This window comes from Mandrillus leucophaeus, unplaced genomic scaffold, assembly GCF_000951045.1.
Source record: "Mandrillus leucophaeus isolate KB7577 unplaced genomic scaffold, Mleu.le_1.0 Scaffold1155, whole genome shotgun sequence".
NCBI classification, from domain to species: Eukaryota; Metazoa; Chordata; class Mammalia; order Primates; family Cercopithecidae; genus Mandrillus; species Mandrillus leucophaeus.
Genome location: NW_012099821.1, coordinates 250,875 through 264,203, shown reverse-complemented (window position 1 = coordinate 264,203; position 13,329 = coordinate 250,875). Strand labels below are relative to the sequence as shown.

The 13,329-nt window shown below is 34.0% G+C and overlaps 1 protein-coding gene across 1 annotated transcript in view; it reads right to left on the bottom strand.

The window, feature by feature from the left end:
- The window catches only part of CNBD1 (cyclic nucleotide binding domain containing 1), a 517,073-nt gene that overhangs the window by 485,536 nt on the left and 18,208 nt on the right, over positions 1-13,329 (bottom strand). Inside the window, exon 2 of the mRNA XM_011998293.1 lies at positions 9,466-9,535. Coding sequence (XP_011853683.1) covers positions 9,466-9,535 — 70 coding nt within the window. The remainder of the gene's footprint in view (positions 1-9,465; positions 9,536-13,329) is intronic.

The following is a 13,329-nucleotide window of genomic DNA, read 5'->3' as shown; positions in this document are numbered from 1 at the left end:
GCAGCAACAACATCAGATTTATATCCCTAAGCCTATAAATTACCCTATGTTAGATATAAAATATAAAAGAGTTATATATAAGATCTTTATGAAAATAAAGGAGGGAATCACAATGATGATTAATAACAAGAGACTATCAGGAATAGCCAATCAAACTTGAAGAATTAAGTGGAAAATCTCAAATTGAACATTACATATATTTTTAGTATCTTTAAATTTTATTTTTACTGTATAATTTAAGTGTACAATATGATGTTATAGAATACATACAGAAAATAAAAAGATTTCTATAGGGAAGCAAATTAACATATCCATCATTTCATATAGTTACCCATTTTTATTGTGTGTGGCAAGAACAGCTCAAATCTACTCATTTAGTTTGAATCCCAAATACAGTGCAATGTTATTGCCTATAGTCCTCATATTGTGTATTAGATCTCTTCACTTGTTCATCCTACATATATTCTACTTTGTGTCCTCTGATCTACATCTCCCCATTTCCTCCCTTCACCCTTGCCCCTAGTAACCACTGTTCTCTATCTCTGTATTTGCAATTTTTTTTTTAATTTCACATATAAGTGAGATCAAGAAGTATTTTACTTTCTGTGTCTGGCTTATTTAACTTAACGTAAGGGCCTCTGGGTTCATCTATGTTGTGGCAAATGGCAAGATCTCATTCTTCCTTAGGGCTGAATAGTATTCCATTGGGTATATAAACCAGATTTTTTATTTTTATTTTTCACTTTTATTTTAGGTTCAGGGGTACACGTGCAGGTTTGTTACATAAGTAAATTGCATTGCCTTTTTATTCTTCTAACAGTGTCTTCAGCAGAGGAGAAGATTTGAATTTTAAGGAAGTTCAGCTTAATCATTTTATTTTTCATCAGTCATGCTTTTGGTGTATTACCTAAGAAGTCATCACCAAACCCAACGTTACCTAGATTTTTTCCTTTGTTATCTTATATGGTTTTATACTTTTGCATTTTAAATTTAGGTCTATGATCCATTTTTAGTTAATTTTGTGAATAATGTAAGGTCTCTGTCTAGACACATAATTTTTTGTTTTTGGATATGGATATCCAGTTGTTTTGGTATCATTTATTGAAAATCCATACTTTCTCTATTGAATTGGCTTGCTCCTCTGTTAAAGATCAGTTGACATATTTGTGTGGGTCTATTCATAACCTCTGTATTCTGTTTAATTGATCCATTTGTCTATTTTGCTAATACCACATAGTCTTGATTGCTGTAGCTTTATAGTAAATCTTGAATTTGTGTACTCATTTCTTTTTAAATTAGTAATTCAAAGAGTACACATGCAACAGAAAAATCTCTTGTAAAATTGAAAACAACATAAGTTACTTTGAATTTTATTTTGACCACTATTCTGACCATCGCTTAACACTGAATTTTTTCATCACCCTCAGAGAAAACCCATATTAAATCAGTGAATATTATTTTAGCCTTTTTTGTGTCTTTATATACGTTTCAGTGAACCAGTAGATATTTAATTTATAGATTTATGTTTGTGTGTGGTCTTTGTATATAAAAGATATATCATATTGTATTTGAATACAATATGTGGTATACTCGTGGTATATCCATACAATAAATACTATTCAGCAATAAAAGGAATGAGCTATCAAGCCAAATACACATACATACACACACACACACACACAATATATATGTAGATCCATACAATAAATTCATGAAATAAAAATTAAGCATGAAACACAAATATATGTAGATTAGTATATCCATACAATAAATATTATTCAGCATTAAAAGGAATGAGCTATCAAGCCAAATACACACACGCACACACACACAGAGAAAAAAACTTAAATACATATTGTTTAGTGAAGGAAGCTGCTGTGGTTTAAATGTGCCACCCAAAATTCATGCTTTTGAAACTTAATCCCCAGTGCCACAGTGTTGTAAGGTGGGGCTTAATAAAGGTGATTGAGTCATGAGGGTACGACTCATGAATTAATGCCATTAACACATTAGCAGGTTAATTATCATGAGAGTTGATACAAAGCAAGTCTAGTCCTTGGTGTCTTTCTCTATCTTCTCTATCTTTCAAAAGCTTGCTTTCGCTTTCCACCCTTATACCATAAGATGACCCTTGACAGATGCCAGTCTCATGCCCTTTGACTTCCCAGCCCCCAGAGGTGTGAGAAATAAATTTATTTTCTTTATAAATTATCCAATCTCTGATATTGTTTTACAGCAACAGAAAACAGACTAAGACAGAAGGCAATCTGAAAATAATATATACAGTATTATTCCAACTATATGACATTCTAAAAAAGGCAAAATTATGGAGACATAGGAAAAAATCAGTGGTTGTCAGGGGTTGAGGCTAGGGAGAAGGGAGGGAGAAGGAATGGAGCAGAAGATTTTTAGAGTAGTAAAACTATTCTGTAATGTTGAACATACATCATTACATGGAATGGTTGACCCACGTCATTATATACTTGTCAAAAGCCCTACAATGTTCAACACAAGCAGTAATCCCTAATGTAAATGGGTTTTAGTTAATAGTAATATATCAACACTGGCTAAAAATTGCAACACACTTACCATGCTTCTGCAAGATATTGATAATATGGGAAACTAGGAAGGAGGGGTCAAGGTATATGTGGAAGTTATACTTTCTACTCAAATTTTTTATAAAGCCAAAAGTATTCAAAAATTAATCTATTAAAACATGTGAATAAAATAGATTTAACTTGTTCTAGTACAAAATGTAGAATTAAGATGAGAAGAGATTTGAGAATGTAATTCCACTTAGAAGTTTGGTAGTCCTGGATTCAGGTAATAAAAGCTAGAGTGGAGTAGTAGATTAAAAAATGAGTGATAAACAGTAGAGATACAATGGAGCAGTAGAATCTAATTATTACACATGGAGAAATAAAGAGAAAAGGTAACAAAACATGCCTGCAAGATTTTCATGCTTTAATTACTGGGTAAATGCAGGCCTTCCACAAGTATTTTTTGAATGTCACCTATGTATCATGCACTGAAATAAGCAATAAAAATTCTCAGGTGCACCAAACAAATAGTGTTGCTTTTTTTCCCCAGGAGTTTACAGTCTAACTGTAGTGATATGTATAGAAATAGAGAAAGAAAGTGAGTTTCCAGGAAAGAATGAGTTTGTTTCTGAAATCAAGATCTAGGGAAATCTGAAGGTTAATGAAATCTTAGCAATTATCTATAGCAGCTCCTCTAATTTGAGAAAGTTTAAGATAATATCATCTAAACCAGTGTTCCTTAAGAAGAAGGGAGGATGGCAGAAGGAGAACTACTGACATTTTGGTTGGGACAATGTGCAAGATTTTACTGTACATTACTAAAGGTTTAAAATCCCTACTTCCTTTGAGTCATGGTAATAACTATAAATATCTGTACATTTCAAATGCCCCCTAGTGAAGGTACCTCCCGAGGTAGAAAACCTTGCCTAAACAATTGGCTATAAGAGTGTACACGTTAGGTAAAATATGATTAATAGGCATGCCTTGAATTAACAACCTATTGAATAAATGTTAACAACCTATTGAATAAATGTAAGATCCCACCAATCTCTGCCCACATTTTCAGCCATCCCAAAAGACAGGACTGTTCTGGATTGACAGTGCCAGCTAGTGGTCATCAGAGGAAACCTCAAAATAAAAAATGGCTTCATTCCAGACAAAGCAATATTTAATGGCTCAAAGCTCAGATCATTTCTTTTATGTGTACATAAACCATCTTTTTAAAGCTCTCCTACCTTTCCTTTCTCTTTCAAACTTTATATCCATAAAAATAAAAGTCCTCTATTTCTTCATTTCTTTATTTTTTAAGACAAAAATACATGTCTAATTATGTCTGGAAAGCCAACAGAATTATCAAAACATTCTCATTAAGAAAAAGAAAGGTTCTCACCAACATCCTGTGAGTGAAAAAAGAGAAGAAAGAGGAAAGTAAGATATTTTGAAACAAAAATTAATAATGAATATACTCTAAAGGCCTTATGGTTTTCCAGGAACCTCCTTAAAATTATCATAATTATCGGTATCAAACTCTTAATACTTTTCTAATTAAAGGTACTGAAACAGTGAGAAAGAAACAATTACTCAATTTTTAAATTTTTCATTAATTACTATAAATTTTAAAATGTTATTTTCCTCTTTATTATAAAAGCATAACATTTCGATATATTTTGAGCCAATTAAGGAAAATTGGGTACTCTATGACTTTGTTAGTTAGCTTTTTTGTTTTAAAGAACAATGATTAACAATCATATTTAGGTTAAAGAGTTTCCACTAGAGGATTGAGTTGACTTCCTGTTCTACAATTCTGTGATTCTATAATATTGTGTCTTTGGAGAATTCTGAATGCTTGACAGTAAATTTATAAATGAACTTTGGACTAAAAGCTGTTCATGGGTGATAATTTTTATAAGTATTCAAGTATTCATGGGTTATAGTTTTTGTAAGCATTTGACCTTTTTTATAATAAAAACTCTCAACAGAAGGAATGTACATAAACATAATAAAGGCCATATATGATAAACCAACAGCTAACACTATACTCAAAGGTGAAAAGTTGAAATTTTTTCATCTAAGATCAAGAACAAGACAAGTAAGCCCACTTTCACTACTTCTTTTCAACATAGTATCGAAAGTCGTAGCCAGAGCAATTAGGCAAAGGAAAGAAAAAAAAAAAATTCAGCCCAATGGGGAAGGAAGCAGGGAAACTGTCTCTAGTTGCAGACAAGATGAATCTGATAAGTATGAAAGCCTAGAGACTCCACCAAAAGCTATTAGAATAAATAAATATAGTAAAGTTGCAGGATATACAAAATCAATGTACAAAAGTTAGTCATGCTTCTATATACAAACCACCCAAAAAAATCCTAGAAAAATAATTCTATTTACGATAGCAACAACAAAATAGACTACTTAGTGTGAATTTAACCAAAAAAGTTTAAAGATCTGTATACTGAAACACTAATGAAAGAAATTGAAAACACAAATAGAAGGATATCCATGTTCACTGATTAGAACCATTAATATGGTTAAAATGTCCATACTACCAAAAGTGATATACAGATTCAAGGCAAACTGTATCACAATTCCAATGTCACCTTCACAAAAATAGAAAAAACAATTCTAAAATTTGTATGGAACCACTAAAGACCCCAAACAACCAAAGAGTCTCGAGCAAAAAGAGCAAAGCCAAAGGCATCTCACTCCCTGAATTCAAAATATATTATAAAGCTAGTATAATCAAAACAGTATGGTGCTGGCATAAAAACAGACACATTGATCAATTGAACAGGATAGAAAACCCAGAAATAAACACACACAGTTATAATAAATTGATTATTGACAAAATTGCCAAGAACACACAATGGAAAAAGGACAGTCTCTCTAACAAGTGGTGCTTTAAAACACCAGATATCCACAGCAGAGAATGAAATTAGACCCTTACCTCTCACCATATACAAAAATAAACTCAAAATGGATTAAATACAAAAGATCTAAAACTTAAACATAGAACTGCTAGGATAAAACATAGGGGAAAATCTCCACGACATTGGTCTGAGCAAAGATTTATTGAGTATGATCTGAAAGCATAGGCAATAAAAGAAAAAACAATCAAATGAGATTACATCAAACTAAAAGCTTCTGCACAATCAAGGAAACAATCAACGAAGTGAAGAAACAACCTACAGAATGGGAAAAATATTTGCAAACTATATATCTAATAAGGAATTAATATCCAAATATACAAGGAACTCAAACTACTCAGTAGCAAGGAAAAAAAAAATGATTAAAAATGGACAGAGTTTTTGAACACATACTTTGCCAAAGAAGACATATGTATAGCCAATGTGTTCATGAAAAAAAATAACAAATGCTCAATAGCAGTAATCAATGGGGAAATGAAAACTAAAGCCACAGTGAGATATTACCTCATATCTGTTAGAATGACTGTTATCAAAAAGAAAGGTAAGTGCTGATGAGGACCTGAACTAAAAGGAACCCTCATACAGGTACACTGTTAGTGGGAATGTAAATTAGTTCAGCCATTATGGAAAACAGTATGACATTTCCTCAGAAAGACTAAAAATAGAATTTACATATGATGTAGGAACCTCACTTCTGGGTATCTAGCCAAAGAAACTGAAATCAATATGTTGAAGAGATATCTACATTCCCATGTTTATTGCAGCACTTTTCACAAGAGCCAAAATGTGAAATCAACCTAAACGTCCATCAATGAATAAATGGCTTTAAAAAAATGTAGTACTTATGCACAGTGGAATACTGTTCAGTCTTAAAAAGAAGGAAATTCTTCTGCAACAGCATGAATAACATCAAGGACATTATGCTAAGTAAGATAAAGCAGGCACCGAAACACATATACCATATGATCTCACATAGAGGTGGAATCTGAAAACATGAAAGTCACGGAAGCAGAGAGTAGAATGGTGGTTACTAGGAGCTAGGTTGCTGGGGAGGAATGTGGAGATGTTGATGAAAGGGTATAAAGATTCAATTAGACAACAGTAAAAGGTTTTTAAGATGTATTGCACAACAGGTGACTACAGTTAATAATAATATATTGTTTATATAATAGCCAGGAGAGCAAATTTCAAATGTCTCATCACAAAAAAGTAAGAGAAGTGATGGATATGTTAATCATCTTGATTTAATTATTTCACATTGTGTACTTATACAAAAACATTTTACCACAGATATGCATATAATTAAGATTTTTTGATTAAAAGTAATATTTAAAAAGAATTCGCTCTCCAGACAATACTAAAAAGAAAAACTGTAAGTCTGAATCTATCCTAACTTATTTATAATCAACACAGAAAAGTCTTGTACATTTTTTTGAATCATCAGAAGATATTTATTTCTATTGAACATCAGAATAAAATCCAATGCAAAACATTGAACTCTATGCCAAATGTCAAGGAGTTGGAAGCACTAAAATAAATAAAACAAATCTGCCTTCATGGAGTTTGTAGTCTACTAGGATGAAAAATCTTGCACTCAAAAATTTAAAAATCTGAAGTGACATCATCCTCCCTTTGTTATTAATTTTTTATTTTATCTTCAATAAAAAAATCCTAGGATAATATACCAACCTATTGCCCTTATTCTAATAGAAGAAACTTTTTTAGAATCAAAACTAATGCCTTTTGTGAGTTTCATGTACAAAAATGTAAAACCTTGAATCATTTAATTCTCAGCCTTCCTATTTTTACTATAGGGGAAAAGTGTAATTTATTGGTCACTTTTCATCTATAATACATAAAGAACTAATAATATGGAGAAATACATTTTTCCTAAATTTCCTCTCAATTTGTTGAAATCACTTGAATTGTGAAGTTTTTAAATAAATCCTGTGAATGTATTTCTGGTAAACTGTCTAAAGAAATGTCGGCCAGGTGCAGTGGCTCACGCCTGTAATCCCAACACTTTGGGAGGCCGAGGTGGGCGGATCACAAGGTCAGGAGATGGAGACCACCCTGGCAAACACGGTGAAACCCCGTTTCTACTAAAAATACAAAAAAATTAGCCGGGTGTGGTGGTGGGCGCCTGTAGTCCCAGCTTCTCCGGAGGCTGAGGCAGGAGAATGGCGTGAACCCGGGAGGCGGAGCTTGCAGTGAGCCGAGATCGCGCCACTGTACTCCAGCCTGGGCAACAGAGCCAGACTTCGTCTCAAACAAACAAACAAACAAAAAAGAAATGTCAAGGGAGAAAAAGGACCGGACTTCCAAGCTTTTATTAATTTGTTGTAATTTTATTCTCATTCCAAGTAAATATTCATCTTCATATCTGATTTTGTATTTGTAACTATATATTGTATTTCTAATAGAATGATGCAAAACCAATATGCACATACCTTAAAACCTGTTCCCTCAGGCCCCTAGTGTGTACCAGTGCTCCAAAAGAACACATCCAGCAATTTCAGGATTTGGGTTTCTAACAGAAGACACAGTAAACATAAGACTTACTAGAGGGAGTCAGGCAGTACAGCCAGACTGGACCTGAATGAGATAATTGTCTCATGAGAGGACACTGCCCAAGAGGAATGATTCAATCCAGGAAGAGGAAGGCTGATCACATTTATTTAGAGGGGATACTTTGACAGAACTAGATCTAGATGATTCAATCTCTCTTATTATGATCCCCCAAGAGAAAAAAATCTAGAAGTATTTTGAAAAATGAAATGAGTCTGGGCCAGAAAGCAAAAGGAAAATGAAAACAAAAAGGCCATTTAGTTCCAAAAGCCTTGACTAGCTTCTCATGCATTAGAAAAGGGACCAACATATAAGATAGATTCAAAGCTTGGATGGTAACATTTTTCAAGACACTTAAAATATTGGATGAGCTTTTCTGAATAACAACAATAATAAAAATAACTAACACTTCTGGAACCCTACGTGCCAGACACTATTTACATATATTAGGCTCATTTAATCATCCCAGTAACCCTTTAAAGTGAGTACTATTGTTATCTCCATTTTACAAATGAAAAAACCAAGGCAGAGAAATGTAGTAAGCAGTATAAAGTCACACAGAGGGTAAGAGGCTGAGACAGGATTCACACCAGGCAATAGGTCTCGGGAGTGTGTGGACTTCATTCTTTACTCTATGTCGAAAGGCACTGGGAGCGAGGAGGAGGCAGCAATGCACAGGGGAAAATGATCCCTCTTGACAGAAATCCAAGCAATATCAAAGTTGAATGCCTTCTCTCTCTCTGAGAAAGAAGAAATGAGAAGACAGACAACAATATAAAAATAATTTGAAATGGATTGCAAAGTACAAGGATGTGACTTGGAGATGTTTTAAAGTAGAGAGAGAAAACTCTGCAAACCTAAGGCATTCCTCAGCAGTCCCATGAAGGATGAGTGAAGGAAGGTAAGAGGGTGGATGGACACTGATGGATATGGAAGGAAATAACCAGTTTTATAATTCCGAAAATCCCACTTGGAGAAAGGAGTTGTCAAGGAAATAGGTCTTTTAAAACTAAATCTTCAAGTATTACACATCTTAGGAATCCTGAGCTTTGAACAGTGATATTTCCTAGTTCTCTGGTTCCAGTATATTTCAACGAGGCATTCCCTATTCACTGCTCAGGTACTTACTTCACTCAGTATGTGTGTTTTCAACCACTTAAGGCTTTTCCCCTTATGACTGCTTTTTAAGTCCTAGAAAGGGCCAGCTAGGGATGAGTTATGTTTGTTTCACACTAAATTGTTTCCTTAAGGTATGACATATATATTCTGCCCCTTCAATCTGAAGAAATAACCTCCAGGTTTTCAACTGTTTTTATCTGTGTGATAAATCAGGTACCTGTGAGAGCCAGCAATGGTTTATTACTATACTTTATCCCTAAAACAAAAATACTCATATTCATTTGAATCACAGAAAAAGAAATGCATGAAAAGCTTACCTGTGTTGTCCTCTAATGTGGCATAATGCATTCAATTGGCCATAATCAATGTGCTTAGACTTTTTCAAGTCTGAAAAAAAAAATCAATTAAAAAATTGAGTAATTTTCCATAATCTTATTAAGCAAGTATATAAATAGAGTTTAACTGCAAACATTCATCATAGTAAAAGAATTCAGTGACTATGGAAGTGAGGTATTAACAGTCTTTGTTTGATACACAAGTCGAACTGAATAGGGTGATTCAAGTGAGGAAAGAATTTAATGTTTTTTATTGATGTCAAATCTAGTCTGGCATTTTTTTTATTTCCAGCAAATGCTGAAGTTTGTCTGTGTTCATATAATGTCACTTCTCTTAAAGCAAGCCATGCAGAAGCCCTATCCAATACTGTTAGAAGGTGAACTGGTCCCAGAACTTCAGACATGACAATTTGAGTAAGAGTTTTCTTAATTTGTCTCTCACTTTCACTCTTGCCCTTTGATTCAATCCTACATATGCCGGCCTATTCAGTCCTATGCAGGTCCCCATCTTTGGTTCCCCCTCTTCAGAGCACCTTCCAGTGTCTGGATTCAGTTTGCAATTCCTTCTAAAGATCAAATGTAAGCAAATCATAAAGAAGTCTTTAAGAGCAGAAAGATAGTAATCATAGTCAAAAAGCAAACTAATTGTCATTCTTCTTCAGTGCCAGAACGGGCTGACATCCTTCAAATTAGATGGAAAGGAAGATAGAGTATTGAGTATTATAGCATCTTTACAATGATGGGCAGTCACATTACAGGCCTTCTGTTTACTGCAGAAGAATAAGTGCTGTTAGAACTGTTGTAAAAAAAAAAAAAGCAATAATAAATACTCACTTAGGCATATTACTCCTTTCTTTAGTGAAAAGTTATTGAGAAAATCAGTGGTTTAATGCATTTCTCAAACGTTAAAAAATGCATTCATTGACCACATTCTAATTATGAAGAATTGGAATTTGACATCCACATTTATCTGTTTTAAAAACTTTTAGTTTTCTGACTCATAAAATTTGACTTCGCTTAAAAATGTTGTGATCCTTTAAATTAATCACCAATAACAAATTGGTTATTAATCACCAATAACAAACACTGCTTTTCTAAATTAGAAATTGAAATAAGGCAAATTTAAGCAGACAACTGATTGCTATCCATATAAATCATATCATTTAATAAACTTGGAAATACTGATTACATGATTTAGGCATTTTCTTACCCACATTACTCAGGTAGAGCCTTAAAAAACAAACAAACAAAAATTACCAAATTGTGTGTTAGCATCATATGGAATAATTTATTTTAAATGAACCAAGCTATCAGCTTAAATATATCTAAACTACCTTTTAGTCTACTAATATTTCTGATACATAAAATCTTAATCATAGATTTTTATATACACAGATTAGGAAGGAACTTCTATAAAATATTCTTTTAGCCTATTTTTCTAATGGTGTTCAAGAATAGTGTCAGGACAGGAAAGGGAGATGATGCCACAGACATTTGGAAAAAGGTCAGGGTTTGAGAAATTCTAACTAAAAATGGGAGGCTTTAAAAAGGTAAATATTCTTTATTCTTCATTTAAAGCAGGTGACCAAAAAAATAAGAATTATAGAATGGAGAAAATAAGATTAAGAACTGCTAGCAAAGAATAGAAAGATTAAACTACTACTTTGCTTTTTATCTAACAGTAACATTGCCTGAGAAAAGCTATAGCAGTAGAGGTCAAGGCTTCATAGTAGGCTTGGAACAGCCAAGTAAACTCAAAAATAGAATGGGCTGGATAGCACTCACAGCCTAGTAGAAGAACACTTTAATTCATCAAAACATCTCTTTGCTGATCCTCAGTTCTGAGAGGTATTTGTCGCAAGGCTCTTTCTGCGGAGGGTGTTGAGCAACATAATGGATCTTGCCTTTGAAAGCAGTTTCATTAAAAAGAAAAAAAGCCAAAGGCTTCACCACGAAATTGTAACTTTGTAAAGAGCAGATGTTGAGCTTTTCTTGCGATCAAATTTAATACAGGGATAAAGTTTAAAGAGGTTCAAAGAGTACAAAGTTTACATTTGTTTTCCAGCCTTGTTTTTCCCTGATGAATTTGCCTTAGCCTGGCTTTTGACAGAAGCAGAGAAGACTTAACCCTATAATAGAGTTAAAATCAAGGGTTTAGACTAGAGTATATTTGAAAGAGGGTTAGAATATTAATCTTTAACTAGAAACCCACTGTGCAATTAAAAAACCAATTATCTTTATTGGTATAAGGCCCACTGTATATTATTGGAATAGAAAAGCTAAATTGCAATGTCTTATGTGTTATACTGGCGATCATTTATATGTGTTAATGATTATTTAAGGTAGATATATCTTCATATGTGTGCATGTGGTAAATTAAGTATGCATGTGATGGAAGTTAGAAATGGTTTTTGTTTTAAATGTAACTAAACTATTTTTCCCCAACAAGCTTTCCTTTAAGAGGTATATAACTACCCTTTACAAAAAGCTAAGAGGAAGCAATAGAATAAGTGAAGCCTTAGAAATTCTGTAAATAGCCACAATTTACTCAGAGACCAGGCTTCTCTGAGTGGCTAGGAGGCAAGAAAGAGATGGACAGTATAGCCATAGAAAAAATATCACATTGATCCTGTGGAAATATCAGAGCAGAGTTAGCGGGAAAGCACAGCGTCAAATGCCTTCAAAGTAGTTAAGAGTACATACTCTAATAATTAATCCAACGATAAATGGAACCTTGCTTAATATGATTTTTAGAGCACAAAGCAGCAGTTCAGCAGCCATAGCAACAGAAATACTGGCAACAAATTTTTTGTAGTAAGAATAGCAGCCCTTACACAATAATAAGCAGAAGGTGAATTCTAGCATAGGACGAAAGTACTGAACACGAAGCTGGATGGCAGAAAATAAAGAAAAGGATCCTTCAGAGACAATAAGCATAACTAAGTCTTCATATATACTTGGATTAGTGATTTAATTACGGGAAGGAGTATGTTTAAAATAAGTCTAAACCTATCTAGTGAGGTCACTAAACATACGTATGTTAACGGTTCATAGTGTATCTACTCATTTTTCAACTAGTTTTTGTTTTCAAAAATCTCAAAGCTAACTTTTTTTAAAATAACATAATATTAGATAAGAATAAGGCACCCAAAAAGGGTGACTAAACAAACCTTCAGCGGCCAAAGAATAACGCTGAATCAAAGTCTTCTATTAATAAACGCTGGTACACTGACAGGGACAATTCCCAAGTGTGCCTAGATTATCCCTGTTCATTGACTGGGTGGGTTAAGATGTTAAAATAGAACTGTATTAGCCGAGAAGAGAAAATGGGGGCAGCAGGGGAGTGGTGGGGAACACACAAAAGGGAAAGGGGCAATGTTTTACAACAAATTATCAAAAGAACTTCTCTTTATACCCAGCATTTTTGGAAAAAAATAATCTACATGTATCTTTTCTATTTCCCCAACCCAAATTCACTCCTCCATCTACTATAATTAATTGTCTGCCTTCATTATTTTTCGAAATTGTTTTCATTAAGATCATCAGAGACCTTGTAGATTCTAGTCAAATAACCTCTTTTCAGTCTACATCTTACCCTGTGTGATGTTTGACACTAAAGGTTCTTCTTACTAGGTTTTTGTGACACTGAGAGGTGACAATATGCTAGCAGCCCTCATTCTCAGCGCCTCCTCGGCCTCGGTGTCCACTCTGGCGGCGCTTGAGGAGCCCTTCAGCCCGCCACAGCACCGTGGGATTCCTCTCTGGGCTGGCTAAGGCCGGAGCTGCCTCCCTCTGCTTGCCGGGAGGTGTGGAGGTAGAGGTGCCGGCAGGAACCCGGGCTGCGCC